This window comes from Podarcis vaucheri (genome assembly GCF_965113315.1).
Source record: "Podarcis vaucheri genome assembly, chromosome: 5".
NCBI classification, from domain to species: Eukaryota; Metazoa; Chordata; class Lepidosauria; order Squamata; family Lacertidae; genus Podarcis; species Podarcis vaucheri.
Window position 1 is genome coordinate 61,024,449 of NC_138763.1, and position 18,073 is coordinate 61,042,521.

Here is an 18,073-nt window from a genome sequence, read left to right on the forward strand (position 1 = left end):
GTATGTTTAAGTCGCTGCATTAGGAGCAGTAGGTATGTGGAGCATGCTGGGAATTGTAGTTTACACTATCGGAAATAAGCTGCTCGGCTTTCACCGCTTCAACTACAACTCCCACAAGGCAAACCACCTCTGCACAACACATTTGCCCCTTTCCGTTCAGCGGAGGGAAACCCGGCCGTTCTACTTCGTCTCTTTCAGGTTAGCCAAAGCGTGAGTGTAGTAGAAGCTCAGCCGGGGAGTTCCAGCTCTCTGCGCATGCAACTCAGAAATAAAGCCGCTTTCTGCTTTAGGAGCTGCAGTAGCAGCAACAGCAGCAGCTGTAACTAGGCGGCATGTTTACTCTCTGAGAAGCTCAGAACTGTTGAGTTTTGCAGTGCAAGCTGTTGCAAACTGCAGAGAAATAGATGAGGCCTCGTCCCTTCCCAAGGCGGCTGCCAAACGACAGGCGGGGTGGGATGGGGGGCGATGCATGCTTACTCGGAAGCAAGTCGCAACGGGTTCAATGGGGTCTCACGCCCGCCTAGCCCGCTGAATACAGAGGATTGCAGTGTCGCTTTACGGATGGCTACGCCTTCTGCCTCCACTCATTGGTCGGCCGACGGCTTAGGGATTGTCTCAGCCCGGCGGGCGTGCTAAAAAATAAAAAGGTCGTCGGAAAGCATCCACCCCCCCGCCCCGGAGCAGTGAGCGTCTGGGCGCAGGTGCGGGCCAGTGGCCTCTTCAGCTGTTAAAACCCAGAGAAGTCCGGGCTTGTTCCGCCTCCCCCCCCCCCAGTTTTGTCTACTCTCTTCTTGCCCCTCATCCCGCTTCCTTAACTTCCCGTCATCCCGCACTTTTCGCTCGTCTCTCTTTCCCGCCCAGAAGTGCCTTAAGCGCCTTCTTCCCGGTGCTTGCAGGTGAGCTCCTTCGTATCCCGGGCAAGGGACTTGTTTGTTGAGCTGCTAAAACAGCGAGCCTGACGGGATGGGGGAACGTGTGAACAAGAGTCCTTCCAGAAAGGAGCGGGAAAAGAGAAACGCAGCGCTGATTTAACTCCACCTGCTTTACATCGCTATCGTTGCCTCTCTGGTGCTGTAAAGCAAAAAAACAAACCACAACTCGTGTGCCCGGCGTGCGTGTGGCCCGGATTCCTTTGCCAAGCGCCAAGGTGTCTTTCCCCCCCTATTGCATCCGGCGTTCAGAGATAAGAGGGGGAAATGGCCTATATTCGGGAGCAGGCAGCTTGTCTAACTTGCAAGACTTTTAAAAGGAAAACCATGATGAGTTTGGCGCTTTGCTTTTCCTCGCTGGAAATTTGCTGAAGTCTCCCGGGCTCGAGGGGGTGGCGTGCAGCCGAGGGGAAAGTGCGGCGAAGGAGAAAGTCCAACCCCAAAGGGCTTTTTTTTCCTCTCGGCTCGCCACAAATTTCCACTCCGTTCAAAGAGGAACTCTCTCTCTCCTTTCTAAGCGAGTGTTTTGGTTTCAGTTCAATTCCACCCAAGGCCCTCACCCTTCTCCTTTCCCACGCGCTTCCGTTGGTTTCTTCGGCTTGTTTGTTTTCCCTTCTTAGCTCCGCCGTACTCGGCGGTTTTGTAACATGCTGTGCGTTTCTCTGGTGGAGGGAGGGTAATGTCAAGCTGCGGCGTCCCGAAGAGGGAATTCTCCAAAGGAGAGCTGTACTTAAAGAGCGGCTCTGAAAGTTGACTTCCTAATAAAAAGCGCCCAGCAGGGTTGCTTAGAAAACAAACGAGCCTTTTAAATATATATATAAACACACACACGCCTCTTTTCCTCAGCCTGGTGAATATTCTGGAGGGGTAATCATGCCCCCTCTTTCTGTTGAAATCAGGTGCTTTCTGTGACATAGTTATGCCATAAAACATGGTCAATCCCACCTCTGCATATGTTTTTTAATGCACTGCCACTACAAGCCATTTTAACCGCAAGAGCTTTCATTTTTGTATTTGTGCTCAACAGCTCCACTTCGAAATATTTATATTCTCTGGAACAGGGGTTCTTGAGCTGTGGTCTGTGAGCTTCATTCAAGGGACCCATGACGTGTCTGTGAAAATATGTACTATTGAAAAGTGCACGACATCTAGCACAGCATATTGAAATTGCTACTAGAGGTAGACATATTAGTTATGTGGGCTGCCAAGACCCTCTGCAGTTTTCAAGTGGTCTGTGTGGGGGGGGGATTGGGAATAATTACTCTGGAGCGGGGTGCTCCAACTTTTCATATCAAGTGGGCTGCAAGGGTACTTTGTCGTGGAACCCACTAGCCTTGTCATACCTGCAAGTGGGGGTGGGGGGGAGCAAGGCCAAAATTTGATGCCCTCCGGGCCTCATGCTTCCCAAAGTGAGGCACTAGACTTTGGGAAGGAGGGAGGAGGCTCTGGTGGGATCACAGAGTCCTCCCACTTCCTTCCCAAAGCTGGGAAAGCACTTACTAGGCTTTGGGAAAGAGAAGACTCCGGGACCCTGTCAGAGCCCTCAGGTCTCCTTCCCAAATCCCAGCTCCTCACTTACCTGGCTTTGGGAAGGCAGCATGAGGGCTGAGGGGACAACAAATGTGGACCGCACATTGGATACTCCGCCCTAGATAGTTGTACAACCCTCTTTGTGTTAATTAACACATGTATGGGATGGCCTTTATGTGTTCCCCAGCAGTTCAGAATCTAGGTATTAAGAGAATAGAATACAAGTTTGAGGTGAGAACAGCTCCTACTGTATTTTGGTGTGTTTGAATAGGAAATAGGCTAAGTAAGTTCTCTGAAACCAAGTTAGTCTTACTTTACTCTTCCAAAACTAAATATATTTATATTAAAGACCCTTTTCAGGTCTGCATTTCAAGGAAAACCAAGCTACGTTTATCCCAAATAGTTTAAAAGTGATGGCAATTTAAATGTTGGTACCATTGCCTCTAGGTTACCTTAAGAGGTAATCAGCTGGTGGACATACTGACATTTGGGGGGTGGAGATTGAAATGTTTTGGGAGCAATTCCATATTTTTAGTAACTGTTCAGCGAGTGAGCTCAAAAACACTTGATTGTTAAATGCCAGTATTGCAGTTTCAAGTGCTCAAGTAACCAGGTATGGGGTGGCATTCTGCTAAGCTTTATTCTGAGGAGACCCATTGCAATGAATGGACCTAGCTTAGTCATGTTCATTAATATCAGTGGGTTTTCGCTGAATAAAGTGTAGTTGAACACCACCCACGCTGCCGGTAGTTTTTCCAGCCCTGTAACCCATGTTTATTCATTATCTTTATCTAGTTAGCCAAAAGCTTTGCAGACTTTGATGGTGTGCTAATAGGTCACAATGATTCCCTCTTTTGAAATAAATACATATTTTAAAGATTTCAGAGTAGCTTATGAATCCAGGTAGGTGTGCTTGCAAGCCAGCGTCAGCAACTTTTATCTGCAGCCTGATCCATGACAAGTTAATTACACCACTTATGCAGCAACTGCACAGATGCTCTATAGGAAGCTATAGTAGTTATACTGTAACTTGTGTTACCCTGGCTACTTTATCTCCTGATAACTCTGTAATTAACTTGTCACCACTGTTTAATGCTTAACGTATGTAGAGAATCAGTTAATGGCATCGCTAAAGTGATAGTAGCCTGAAGGAGAAGCTCATGCCCACTGGGAAGGCTATCAGGGATTGCTTAAACACAAAACACCCGGGCCTGACCTGGAAAGGCATTAAGAAGCTCATTTGTTAGGGCGCTTTGGGTAGAATGTTAAGAGTGTTCCTGATAAACATACAGCTAGTGTTCAACAGCCCTCTTTAAAGTGCAGATTTTGGAATTGCATTAATTTCCAGTAGCAAAAAAAGCAGCAATATAATAGGTGTATTTTCAGCCTAAATGAAGTTCGAGAGAGAACGAGGGGTTTTGTTAACATTACCGCATATGTAATAATACAGTTAAGAATCTTGCCCTGTCTGAACAATACATAACTACTTCTTACACTACCCTAGAGACCACTAATGTAAAAGATGACACCCTACTGCACATGTTAAAAACTTTAGGTTATACGGTGGTGGCTTCTCTCAATCAGATCAGAGATGAATCATAGTCTCATGGGAACAAAATACTGTTCCTTTCTGCACCATTCTCAAGAATAGTGAGCCTTTCTGGGCACAATGCAGCTCTTTTATAGAGAGTTCCAGTTTCTTGCTGGAAAGAGTGCTGCCTGTTATTAGTGATAAATTTGCATGTTTTGAAGAAACTTACAGAATGAACAAAAATCCTAGATGTGTGATAGCTTAAATTCTAAACTTTATGTTTATGAACGCATCATGTACTTTTAAAGATTTCCCGTGTTAGAATAATTTCCTGTTTGCAACACTTGTGTAGTCAGCAAAGTATCCAGTGCTGTCTGTATTGCCCATTCCCAGAAGTCGAAGGGCGAAACTGAATGCACGTTCTACCAATAGCATAACTCGTAAAAGCAAGCACTTGTTAAATCTATTTGTTTTTATTATAGACATCGATCTGCCAGTCGCAATAATGCATTTATGGACATTTTTCTGCAAGCACAGCGCTGGTGGCAGTTTTTACTGACAAATTGAGTCATATGGACAGTAGTTCAAAATAAGCTTACTTTATTGACAGATTGTGCAGTTCTCTAGTTCACAGAGTCTTCTTAAGATATTTGGATTGGCAAAAAAAGAGAGAATATAGCAGAAATATAAGACGGCTGCTCTAATTTTTGAAGGGGGAACCTGTAAAATCGGTGTCGTAGGTAGCCATGTTTTTCAGCAATTTTAATTGTGGGTAATTTTAGATTATGAAAGTGCTATGGTGCCACATGAACAAAGTTAGCTGGTAGACAATGGAGCCCAAAGCATCTTGCATCTCACTTTGTGCAGACATTTAGGATGAACCTAGGAAGTTAAGGAAGTCTAAAAAAGGTCTCTCAAAAGCAGAAAGTATCAAGGATAACAACTACTGATTGTCTGTCCTACATGAGTTTGCCATTTTGTTCTCTCTTCACTTGGTTTGGAAGGATTCTATTGGTGCTTTGGTAGTTTGTTTCAGTTTTCACCACCCTGAATCATTTGGGGTCATTAATGAACTTGTCCACTTCAGTGGTTATCCCTGACTCCACAAAATTTATGTCGTTAATAGTCCCAGTTTCATCCTTACTTGCTTGCTTGCTGCCCTCCATTATGAAAACTGTTCATTGCATGTACAAACTTCTTTCAACCAATGCTTATTAGTAGATACAGTGGTACCTTGGGTTAAGTACTTAATTTGTTCTGGAGGTCCGTTCTTAAACTGAAACTGTTCTTAACCTGAAGCACCACTTTAGGTAATGGGGCCTCCTGCTGCTGCTGCGCCGCCGGAGCATGATTTCTGTTCTCATCCTGAAGCAAAGTTCTTAACCTGAGGTACTATTTCTGGGTTAGCGGAGTCTGTAACCTGAAGCGTAAGTAACTCGAGGTACCACTGTAGCATACTAATCTGCTTTGTAAATGATGGTGCTGATGAATCAGTTGCCATTATAATGATATTTAAATTGTGTTACTGTGATTTAGATCAGTCAGTGTAAAATGCAAGCAATGAAATAATTATCTTCAGTGTGGAGACCATTCAGATGCAGGGTACTTCTTTGGCATTTATTTACAGTGCTCTTCGGGACTTTGGTGTTCTTGAATGACTTTTCCACTGCTCAGTAAAGTGTCAAAGAAGACCCCCTGAAGAAAACAAGTCTGAGTGATAGTATATTGAGCACAAAGTTTAGAACAGAGCATTGCTTTTGCAGAGGTCAAATAAGTAGAATAGCTACTTATAAGCGGATGCCATTGGCCGCAAATTCACACTTCGTTGAACTTGTTTGTGATAACTATTTATTGAATTGAATTTATATCCTTCCCTTCTGAGCAAGCCCAAGGTGGCAAACAAATACATAGCAAAAAGTTTTTTTAAAAAACAAAAACAAAAAAACCCATTCGAAAACAGTTGAAACATTCTAAAAGCAATTAAACATTCTGGGAGCATATCTGAGAACTTGGCTTTAGAGAGACCAACAAAATGCCATCTGACAGTACAATTTCTTGACCAGCTTTACTATTTTTGAAGGGAATGTTCACAAAGTCATGCACAATGCATGTGAAAATAATGCTGTTATTGATAGGAACTGTTTATCCTGTGAAGCAAATAATCTTTGGAAAGATGAATACTCAAAGTTGGGTGGGTATCTCACCATAAAGATTATACTGTGCACACTTATGACTAGTCCCGTTGACTTACCTGCTCCTTCCAGGCTATGTGAGAGTGTCTCCTGGGTGTAAATAGCATCCTGAACAGCAAAATAAGTGAAATATTTTGGCTTTATCTGGCACTAAGCTCCTGAAGTATAAAAAGGATGGTTAGAAACAGAGCGGGGTTCTATAGGACCAGCACTTCGTAGATTGCACCCAGTGGGTTTAAGATGGGGCAAGTGCAAATGTATTTATTGTCTTGTGTGGTTTATAGTTACTGCTTAAGCTGTTGCTTTCTGAAATTGGAGCTAGGTGGTAGAAATGCGCTTGTATTGGAGGGGTAAGAAGATTGCTGCTATAATTATTGCAAATAAAAGTCATCTGTTAGTGGATATGCTTTGTTTTATATGGTGCCATTAATATTTAAAATGTGGATTTGAATTCTTTTCAGTTATCTCCATTTAGTGGTTGTTGATAATTCCATAGTGAGAATCTCTAAGAATATGATTAACCCTCAGGGTCATCTTATAATGTAATTATTAATGATTGATTCTGTTTATCCTTGAAATCAATATAAAAAGGGAAATTGCTTGGCATATATTTGGGCTTGATTTCTTACGTTTGGTAAACATGACCACTAGTATTGGCTTTATATATTAAAACACGTTTGAGGGATCTAAAAGTGTGCAGCTTAGTTTTTAAATAATTATGGCGATACGTGGTGGTTCTTACATGACATATGTTAATATGGCCAATAGTGTTAACATCTCCTGCCACTAATAGTTAGGGTGGGGATGTATAGTAATTGATCTTCCTGGGAGTGCTGTAATGTAAAAACAATTCAGGCTGTTTGAAGTATATTTTACAAGTGTGCATTGGGCCTTTGGGATGTTACATTGAAAAACCCAATTGTACAGTTACCATGGGAACCCAATTAGAATAGATTGCTTAGGTTTTTTAGTCTTTTCATCTTGACCAAAAAATCTAATGTACTTTAAATGTTTTCATATGGAATTTTATGCATAGTCTAGATTGATGTAATAATAGCTTTTATTTGAATGCTAAAATGAGACTGTATCCACTGTGTATCAGGGTTTCCCTTCACCACCACAGAAAGAGAATATTTTGGCATATGTATACATATTTAAACCCTGTGTTAGCTATCGTATGTTTCTTTTTAATTGTAGTCAGGTTTAGTGATTTTTAACACTGTTTCAATAATCCTGAAAAACAAGACTGTTCGTCCATGACTCTTCTCCTGTTGGTAGAATTTGTTGACTGCTTTCAGATATTTGAAGAGAAAGGTGCGCTCACCCTATCCACAGGGGACAGGAACGGAAGCAATGGGAATAAATGACTGGGAAGTGGATTTAAATCAAACATTGGTAAGAACAGTAGTTTAGCAGCAGAATGAGCAGTTTAAGGGAGCTGTGGGATCTCCTTCCTGGAGGTTTTCAGGAAAAGAGCATATAAGTTGGAATACTGATTCCATTGTACAGTATTTTGAAACCTGAAATCCAGAACAGTGGCTATCAGCTGAAAGTAGGAAGCAAAAGGTAGAAACAATACATCTACAGATAGCTTCTTTTTACAACCTACATTTGTGGAAATCTGTGAGGCTGTGTGTTTGTGTAAAAAAGGGCTTTTATAAAAACACTTTCTGAATACTGTAATTCTTTTAGAGAATAGAGGTAGATTCTTATTTCAGCCATATTTACTGCTTTCTCTCATGCTGGGATCTCTCTTAGTGGCAAGCTAAGACACTTCTAATGTCCAGCTGTGAAAGCAGAGCTGTAGCTTGCTTTGGAACAGACTCCCAACATCATTCCTTGATCTACCAAGCAGAGAATGCACTTGGCCTCAATCGGTTTGCCAAATAACAACACAGCTCTTGGAGCTGTGTCTAGCTGTGTGAATTGTTAAAGCATCCATGACATTTCAAGCCAGCTAAATGGCTAAGGAAAAATTATGACTCCTTACTGAGTGCCATCAGTTTTCTCAAACCAAGATTTATTTCTGTTATTTTCAGAACATGCTTGAACATCTATGTGGAAATTGATATAAGACCAAATGTTCAGGAAATTCTAAACCCTGTATGTACAGGCCAGACAAGCAATGCTAGGCTATGCATTGTAAAAATGCCCCTGTTCTGGGTTCCAGCTATGCCGTCTTCTTCCAGGGTATGCCGTTGGATTCCCCGCCCTACTCCCATATTAATTTTTTCTCCCCAACATTTAGCGCTGCTGAGAATGCTTAGTCCTCAGGGGCCTATTTGGGGAGTTCCACTACAAACTTTGGAATTCAGATTGGGAGGCATGGTGGTTCACTGGTTCAGCTCCTACTTGAAGATAGGTTTCCAAAGAGAAGCACTGGGAAACTTGTGTTGTCTGTGGGTTCCCAGAGAATCCCCATCTTGTACTCTTATGCTTTTTACATCTATGTAAAGCTGCTGGAAGGAGTCATCTGGAGCTTTCAGGCATGGTGTCGCCAATATGTGGATGACAAACCAGCTCTGTTTGTTCATATCATCTAAATCCGGTGAGGCTGTCCAGATGCCGGACCTGTGCCAAGAGATGGCAATGGGCTGGATAGACCCCAAAGCTGGATCCTGACAAGTTGGAGGCATTGTTGGAGAATGGTTCTTGTGTTTACAATTGAGGAGATGGCCTGTTCTAAAAGAAGCTGAAGGTGCAGATTCATAATATGAGCATACACCTGGATTCAACTCTGTTGCTAGAGACTGAGGTTTTGAGGAATAGTGGCTGGTGTTCTGGGATAGGACTGTCCTCCCAACACCAACATCGCTGCAGCTCACCTGGACTGGGCAGGGCAGCACCGATGTCAGGGCTGTGTGGGTGACTGGAGGAAACACTGGATTGACTCCACTGCTACATCCAGGTAGCTCTGCTTCTCACACCTACCCTGTCCCACCCAATCCACACCCAGGTAATCTGCAGCGATGCCAGCATCAAGAGGGCAGGCATCCCATTCCCACCATACTGGCTGCTACTGAAGAAAAGAAAGTACTTATTTGCATAGCACATAGTTGAACTAAGGAATTCACTACTGCGAGATGTGCTAATGGCCACCGACTTGGATGCCTTTAAAAGAGCTGTAGACAAATGGCTGTAGGATAAGACTATCAATTGTACTCCCTTCAGTATGTCTGTGAATACCATGTGGTTGAAGTGTGGTGGTGCTCATGTCCTGCTTGCAGCCTTCCCATAGGCTTCTGCTTGGCCACTGACAAAGAGATGCTGGACTAAGTAGGCCTTTGGTCTGATCCAGCAAGTCTCGCCTTATGTTCCTGTAATACTGTATTTTATTGGAGATTGAAGGGGTGCAGATCTGTATTTTCTCACTTATGACAGTGTGCCAAGTGTGGGGACATCATAGAAGTAAGTGTAATACTTAAAGTGCCCAGTAGTCTGGGCAGGTTCATCTTTCCTGAGGCATTTGAACTGCTTTATTTATATGGAAAAAACCTGCTGCGGTTCAAAAGTATATTTTCCATAAATCAGAAGGAATGTTTATTTCTTATCTACTTGCTTCCCTGTGTTCATCTATAAGCACCTGCTGCCTCCACAGCACATACTTTCCCTGTGGAAAAGTGGGAAAGCACGTGGATCTTGGTGGAATTCAAAACCGTATTTTCCCTTTGATTAGTCAGCAGGAAAGCTGAAAGGGAAAAAAAAACAACCTTTCTTTGAGTCCATCTCATCACTTGAGATCTAGCACTTGACCCCTGCTATTCCCACTTCTTACCAACCTGCCTTTAAGTGCTGTGATGGAGTGCAGGGAATTTCACATTTGTCTGCCTGAGAAGCCTGAGTCTCTTCCTATGGGGGGGGGTGAGGTCATTAAGAGTTATTTGCTAAATAAAAGTTTAAGGCCTTTGTTCAAGTCACAAAACAAAATGCAAAGTGTTTATTAAAGTGTTTCTGGCTTTGGGTCGGATTCATATTTAAGGGTAAGTGGGCTGCAAGTGGTTGCCATGCTATCCAAAAGGTATCCAGGAAAGAACTACACTATCTGTTTGAGCCATGCTGAACCAGGTATGCCTGTCACTCACCTCATTGCTTCCCTGGTATCTGAGCCAGACTGGTTGCATTACCCATCAGTTTGGCTTTCCAATGAGTGGATTCTAACCCAGTGTGCTACCATACCCTATGAGTTGTAACCAATCAAGTTGTGGATTTAATAGCGCCACCTCATCCTACATATAGTTCTTGCTCCTGGAGACGATCTTTGTTCCATGCTGTCGGAACAACCCCTTCTCTTTTGGCAGTGTGCTGTGGAAGGCAAGAATAAAAAGGGATGATCATATACTCAGGAAAAGAAACTGCCTATCAGTTTCTTATTTTGTTAGACTCAATAATTGTACCTCTTAATGTGAGGGCGAAAAGGCATTTTGGCCCCACCCAGATACAGTGGTACCTCGGGTTACTTACGCTTCAGGTTACATAGGCTTCAGGTTACAGACTCCGCTAACCCAGAAATATTACTTCGGGTTAAGAACTTTGCTTCAGGGTGAGAACAGAAATCGTGTTCCGGCGGCGCAGCAGTAGCAGGAGGCCCCATTAGCTAAAGTGGTGCTTCAGGTTAAGAACAGTTTCGGGTTAAGAACGGACCTCCGGAACGAATTAAGTACTTAACCCAAGGTACCACTGTAGTTAGATTTCAACATTCTGACCTGCTGTTGACAAAGATAGATGGTGTATACGTTGGGCGTGGACTTGTAACTTAGCTATTATATTAAAATACAGTTAATTATAGCGGTCAGGTGTAATGCAAAGATACAAATGTTTTTGGAAGTACATGAAATAATATTGAAAAATATCTAGAGCTGTAGTTGAATATGATTAGTAGTTTTTGGCTATGTAAATTGAAATACCTTGGAATAAAAGGAAAGCAAATATAGCAAATTCAGTCTAGAAAATAATTTTTGTTTTTATAAAATGTGCCTAATTGAACAATATCAAGCAAAAGGCTCAATCAGTTTTGAAAGTGGTTTCTCTCCCTCCACCCCTACTTCATCTTTGAAATCTAGGTCTTGGCAGGTTGTACTACCTGTACTAAATTGGGTTAGCATGATTGAAAGGGGATGTAATTTCTATTCAGGCTGCTCAAAGCTCTTTATTTTTAACACACATTTAACCAAAACACTTGGGAGAAGTCCACTTCTTGTTAAGGATTCAACATCCCCACCCCTCTAATTAAGATCTGAGAATACTCCCGGTACATGTATCTGACTTAGCAAAGGAAGACCTCCAGCAAACAAAATGAAGCTAAGCTTTGCAATCTTAATATTTGGGCAGCCTCATACGAATGTGCTTTTGCATTTTATATTGATAAAATTACAAGCTGGAAGTGCACAATCCACCACCATACAAGGGGTTGTTTTTTTATGCACACGTTAGTGTCTTTAGACAAGTCCTTAGGCACATGTGTTCATGTTGACACATTTTGGCTTCCATCGGCTTTGCTATGCTCACTTTTAAGGCCATGGTCCTGGGCCCACTTACTCTGAAATAAGTTCTACTTAAATAAATGGGACAAATCCTATGTGGTAACTTACTGCAGTGTGTATATAAACACTTGGTGGTTAAGCTGGTCACCGGTCTCGTGCTGCAAGGTGTTAAAGAAAACCTTACTGCTCTTCCACTCCTGAGCTGAAATCTGGGACAGCAGAGGAGAGGTAAAATATTGTCCTTCAACAGAGGCCGGCCAATTCAGATGACCACCTAAGTTGTTGTGTGCACAGTATGGTAAGTTAACCATTTGTAAATGATTGCCTGTATTATCCCTTCATGGAAAGTAAACATCGCTAAAGTTGGGTTATAAGAACAACATTACTCTAAACCACTATAAAGTCCGGCAACTTCTGTTTCAGTGTATCTGAAGAAGTGTGCATGCACACGAAAGCTCATACCAAGAACTAACTTAGTTGGTCTTTAAGGTGCTACTGGAAGGAATTTTTTTTATTTTGACTATAAAGTAGAAGAGTGAATTAAAAATATATATGTACTATGAACTTGACTCTAAATCTCCTTATTTGCAAATCATTTCAAATAGTTCTGGTGAAACTTGCTTCCTTGTAAATGTTTTTATGTCTTGATTTGCTTGCAGCTGAAAGCAGTCTTGCAAACTAAATCGTTAATAGCCATAGTAATTTATAGGAATATTTCATGCTTGTTTTTCTTCACATATGCAAAATATCTCAGAATGCCCTTTGTGCGCATCTTGTTTAATCTAAGGAAGGAAGCAATATGTATATGGAAAAAACATGGAGTGTTTAGTAGCTACAGTACAGTATATTTTAAGCATTATTTTTACAGGCTTTCGGATGTGTCTTAAGCCTTGCTGTTATCCTGTAGATCCCTATTTTACAGGACAAGTGATGAGAGAAGTCCTCATAATCTCATTCTGTTGATTATGACTCATTGCAGATGATAGATGACCTACTGAACTGCAAAATTCCTGTTTGCCTGCAAGAAAAGAAATTTCCCATCCACTGTTTGGTACTGCATCCTCTAAAAGTCTGAGTCCTCTCTCTCTTTCTCTGTGATCTCGTATCTAAGAGGAGAAATAAGAGGGGGCATGGTATCTCTTTTAGTTGCCTATGAAATGTATGCTTTTGTATTTTTTTCTTAATGCATTTCAATTTTCCTTTCTCTTAGGCCGAGCTGCTTCGTATACTTAACATGGCATCAAAACTTCATCAAAAAGTAAGTTGCTATGGGCAGAAAATAGTGCATTTGGGTCCACACACAAAGTAATAATGTTGGAGAAGAATTCGCATAACGTAGTTGGCATCTTTCCCTAGTGTCCAGCAGTCAGTGTTAAGAATCCGGTTGACAAGATTGATGCTGCATTGTAAATCTCAGTAGCTCTGTCATGGTTGGTAACAGGCAGCAGTGGACCTTTCCGCATCACATATCTATCTTCCACAGAGCATAACCTAATTGAAGATTGCTGTATTTTTAGGGTTAACTGAGCTGTTTTCTGCTCTTCTGTGGCTAGATGAATCTTTATTTTTCTTTTAAAAACAGCAACAAAAACACCACCTAACAACAAACCCTTAAACTTCAGATTCAGATTCAGATTGTGAATCAAGGCATTTAACGTAAAACCAGTTATTTATTCAATAAATCTAAACTCCGTAGAAAATTGTATTGTATAAAACATCAAGCCAAAATTGTCTAGCTGATATCTCGTTTGAGATGCAGCATCCTCTGTATAGATCGTACTTAAACTTGTACATCTAAGGTGCTTTTATGGTAACCTTCCTTTTGTTTTTGGTAGGTGTGCTCTTTCACTGTTTCTATACATGCGAACCATGCAGTACTCAGATGGAGTAGATACAGTCCGATTTTGGCACTGTATTTACTGGGGTAGTTTTTACCAGCTTGAGGAAAACATGGGGCTGGCTGACACACACACACACACACACACACACACACACACACCCTTCCAATCACCTCCAGGAAAAACTGAATAGCCTTTAGTTACAGGCAGCCCCTGTTGTTGTTGTTTTTTTGGGGGGGAGTGCATTCCAGATCATAGCACATGATGGCAGAGTGTTCATAAGCCTGCCCCATTACGCCCACCCGCCCCTTTTTCTGACCACTTCTGGGTTGGTGTGATGCGTGCATGTGCAGTCACGTGTCAACTGGCCACATGTAAATTGATTGTTTCCTGTATTACATTAATTTATTTTCCTCCCAGTTGCCCCCTCTCCTCGTTTGCTTGATTACACATTTATCTTTTGATGCTATGATTTGTAGTGGTCAACTTTAAATGCTTACATAGGTTGTGGATTTCCCATTTTATTATTTCCTCCTCCCCGTAAAAGCTATAAAATTTTCCTCTTTTCAGTGAGGAGAGAATAGGGCCTGAAGAAGTGAAATGCCGTACTTGAGGCTAAACTGTTGAAACTGCACTTGAAACTGGGTAATTCTGCAAAGCATACAGCAAGGCTCCCTTAAAATACAACCTGTCCTACATAGATAGACATATACTTGTGTCTGTGATAATGATGCACATTTCACTCCTTTGCTGAAGAAGTTAACAAGCAAGAAGTGAGGTAGAATGCTGGCTGACATCCAAATGACCACTCTGTAGGAGTGTTTATTTAGAGCAGGGGTCGGCAAACGCTTTGCACCACTGGGCATATTTCAAATTTTGTAATTGCACCACTAGCCCTATTGGAAAAATATGTGTGTGTTTTTCATTGTGTTTTCTATTTTCTCCTTGAAAGTGGAGACCAGTTGAGCAGGGAGACCAAGGAATCCTTCAGTCAATCTTCAGTTCTTGCTCCCACACTTGGTGCTTTCACTAGGTATTTCATTTTAATGGTGGTAGGTCTATTGTGTTGCTCTCAATGCTTGGATACCATTTCTCTTTTAAGCCATGTGTACTGTATATAGAAGGACGTGGGTGGCGCTGTGGGTTAAACCACAGAGCTTAGGACTTGCCGATCAGAAGGTCAGTGGTTCAAATACCTGCAACGGTGTGAGCTCCCATTGCTTGTCCCTGCTCCTGCCAACCTAGCATTTTGAATGCACGTTAAAGTGCAAGTAGATAAATAGGTACCGCTCTGGCGGGAAGGTAAACAGCATTTTCGTGTGCTGCTCTGGTTCACCAGAAGCAGCTTAGTCATGCTGTCCACATGACCCAGAAGAGGTACACCGGCTCCCTCGGCCAATAAAGCAAGATGAGCACCGCAACCCCAGAGTCGGCCACGACTGGACCTAATGGTCAGGGGACCCTTTACCTTTACCTTTTACTGTATATAGGGCATTGACAAAAATGGTGGTGTTTGCTCCTCTTCAGCTGCCTCTGTCCTTGTTCTAATTCTGCTAGGAATGGATAACTTCTAGTACCATGAATGCCATGTAAACACAGAACATGTTTTTCCTGCTTTTGTGAAATTTGAACAAGCTCTGATAGTGTGTGGTTATGCCTTATATTTCTTTCAGTGTATGATCTGACAAGTATTTTGAATAGAATTTAGTTGGGGTGCTGGTTATTGTAGGACTGTTTGTTTGAAGATGCAATATGGAAATAGGACTTATTTGTTTACAAGCAAATTCTAGTGGTTCCTTTATAGTTTAGTTTAAAGAGGAGCGTTGTTAATAGTGTTACCCATATTGCTTGGATTCTGTTTTACTGTTGTTCTTTAGTTCTAACTCTTCAGGTGTAGCTATTTTAGTATTATGGAGGATGATGGATGATGCAGGAAAGTTTCTTTTGAAGCACTTCTGATATTGTGCAATGCACTTGGGGGTCAGCTACACTTGACTGATGCATGATTTATCTGATGTCCCTGCCACTTTCTGAGATAAAGCTGCTATTTTATCAAAAATGCCAGCAACTGTGACTTAAAATTTATATGCCTTCTTTTTCAAATAATTGCTCTGATTACTTTCCGGCGTAGCAATAAAATGATAGAGGTAATTGCACACAAATGTGAGATAGCACTGAAATACAATAAAATTAACCTGAATTAGCTTGACTTGTCGATGAAGTATTTATGAAATGTATTTTTGAAATAAGAGAGACCAATATTATAGCTGGAAGGTGAGTTATTGCCTTAATGTAATACAGTTTGAAATTTAAAAAAGAGACTGTTACAGTTGAAGGTGATTGTGCTTTTGAAATTAAGTTGAAGTGATTCTTATAATTGGCAGCAATAATGCATTGCGAAGGTAATATCTTTTATTGTGTTATGCCTAGTTGCATTATCTCTTAGTTTGTTCTGACTTGAGCTTCTTGGAGAATATAAGAAACAGCCCTTTGAATTTTTGTGGATTTTGATAACAGAGCATCCTGTGAAATATTATGCAATTTTGATTATAAATCTTGCCACTCTGTTTCATGTATGAAAAACATTTTATTGGCTTAGGTTAAACCTGGATAAAAATCTACAGTTTTATTTTTATTAGGTTTTTATAGCTTTAGGATGCACAGATATAAGAGTGTGCCTAACACATGGCCAAGGCAATCCTATACAGTACTTAAATTATTCTGGGGCTGGAGATGTATCACTGAAGAACAATCTCCAAGGCACACACAGTCCATTCGGGCAAAAGTTCAACACCACCTAGGGAAAGAAAGACTCTTTTGCCAAATAACCAGTGAGGTTGGCCAAAGATGCATTCTGCCACCAGCAGCCTCCAGTGGTTCCGTACATAGGGCACAGGTTTGCAGGAACAGGAAATGGGAAGTCCCACTAGCATCAAGGAGTGAATACTCAACTTCCACATGTCTGCTTAAAAAGGGGGCCTAAGACTCAAACCCACAAAGACAAACTCCACAGAGCAGTTCCCTAACCAACTAACCACAGTCCTTAACACATTAACGGGCATCCTAGTTGTCAGGAGCACTAGTTGGGTGGAATAGCTTATGTTTCACATACTTGATTTCACAGATGTGAATCTAAGATATAAGCCCACATTAGGATAGGTAAAGAGCCATACCCAGGCACAGCTGAGGCAGTCGGGACGAGTGTTTCATGGACCAATCTGACCTTTTGGCCAATGTGATCTTTCCTGTTTTTCTCTGATAGGGCAATCTTTCTGGGTGGCACCTCTATAGAACTCACTGCTCTTCGGCATCCGCATGCCTCCCTCTTCCCGTCCTCCACACTGCCTCATGCACTCTGATGGCAGCACCTATCCTATTTACAGACTTGTATAATGCATTTGATTGAGCTGAGAGAGGAGAGGTCACTTCCCTGAGCCCATAAATCTCTTTCTCTGACAGCCGGTCCCAGAGTCCCATCCTAAGGCCACTTCAAGCCCAATCCCTATAGACTGGGGAAAAGGGATTGTATCTACGGCTACATGGCAATAAAGGTATATATGGCATAGTGAAATCTGTTATTTGATAGCACCAGAAATCTTGAAAGGGAATGAATGACACATGAGTGGAGGTTGTCACTTGGGCACCCCAGCAGAACTACTATTCCTTGGACTATGGTTCTATAGACACCAGTGAAAAAATATTGTGAAAACACTCTTTACACACCTCTCCATCCAGGCAAGCAACAGGCAGTGTCACAGTTTTCATCAACATCCATGTCATGGATTTGTAATATAAACACAATACAGACAGTGACCATTTTGCATGGGGGTTCTGTTCCTGGTCCCCACACATGGCAGAGAGTGCATGAACCCAATGTACTCCGTTCTGCCCCCATTCCTTCCTCTTCCAGGGTCCAAAAGGACCCGCATGTTGGTGGTCGCGCGTCAGTTGGATATATCTAAAATGGTTGCTGTCTGTATTGTATCTGCATGTCAAGAGTTAGGGCAATGTTTGGGAAAGTTGCACATATTTATTTATGTGTGTGTGTTAAAGTTGAATATATGCAATATTTTGTTTGCAGTTGATCAGAGGTGCCATTCTTTCTCTTAGTGAATTAGTGATTAGGAAAAAACACAGAAAAAGCCTGGTCTCTCTCTAACCGCCCGTTTACTGAATATATTGTTTTTCTATATTTAGTGAACTGATGTCATAAAAATGAAGCGATACTATTATGTCCCTACATCTGAAATATTGTTAGCTGTGGTGTCTTTTTTTTTTTTTTACCTTGGCAATATATTTTCTTTAACACAGTCGTGTTTTATTTCAATTAATCATGCGTTCTGCCCTCAAGTGGCAAGTCTGTAGTGAGCATTGAACCATGGAATATGGCTGTCATGCTGGAGTCTACCAACAAGCATTTTTTCCTTAAGAGGGGGAATTATTATTGCTTCCATTTTATTTTGACTTGGAGCATGTGTCTGCCTCTGACGTTTAAGTGACAAATTTGACAGCTGAGGCACTTTTCTAAAGTTGGCTGTCTTTGCAGCTGCAGTGGCCCTGCATGGGATAAAGA

The 18,073-nt window shown here is 41.7% G+C and overlaps 1 protein-coding gene across 7 annotated transcripts in view; it reads left to right on the forward strand.

The window, feature by feature from the left end:
* The window catches only part of MGMT (O-6-methylguanine-DNA methyltransferase), a 189,498-nt gene that overhangs the window by 4,875 nt on the left and 166,550 nt on the right, over positions 1-18,073 (forward strand). For 2 of the 7 annotated variants that reach the window (XM_082222944.1, XM_082222942.1), the window contains exon 2: positions 12,873-12,920. In XM_082222944.1, coding sequence (XP_082079070.1) covers positions 12,873-12,920 — 48 coding nt within the window. Of the gene's footprint in view, positions 1-6; positions 199-530; positions 702-755; positions 897-1,896; positions 2,109-12,872; positions 12,921-18,073 lie in introns of those variants that run through there. The other 5 variants (XM_082222943.1, XM_082222946.1, XM_082222948.1 and 2 more) reach the window with 5 other exon arrangements.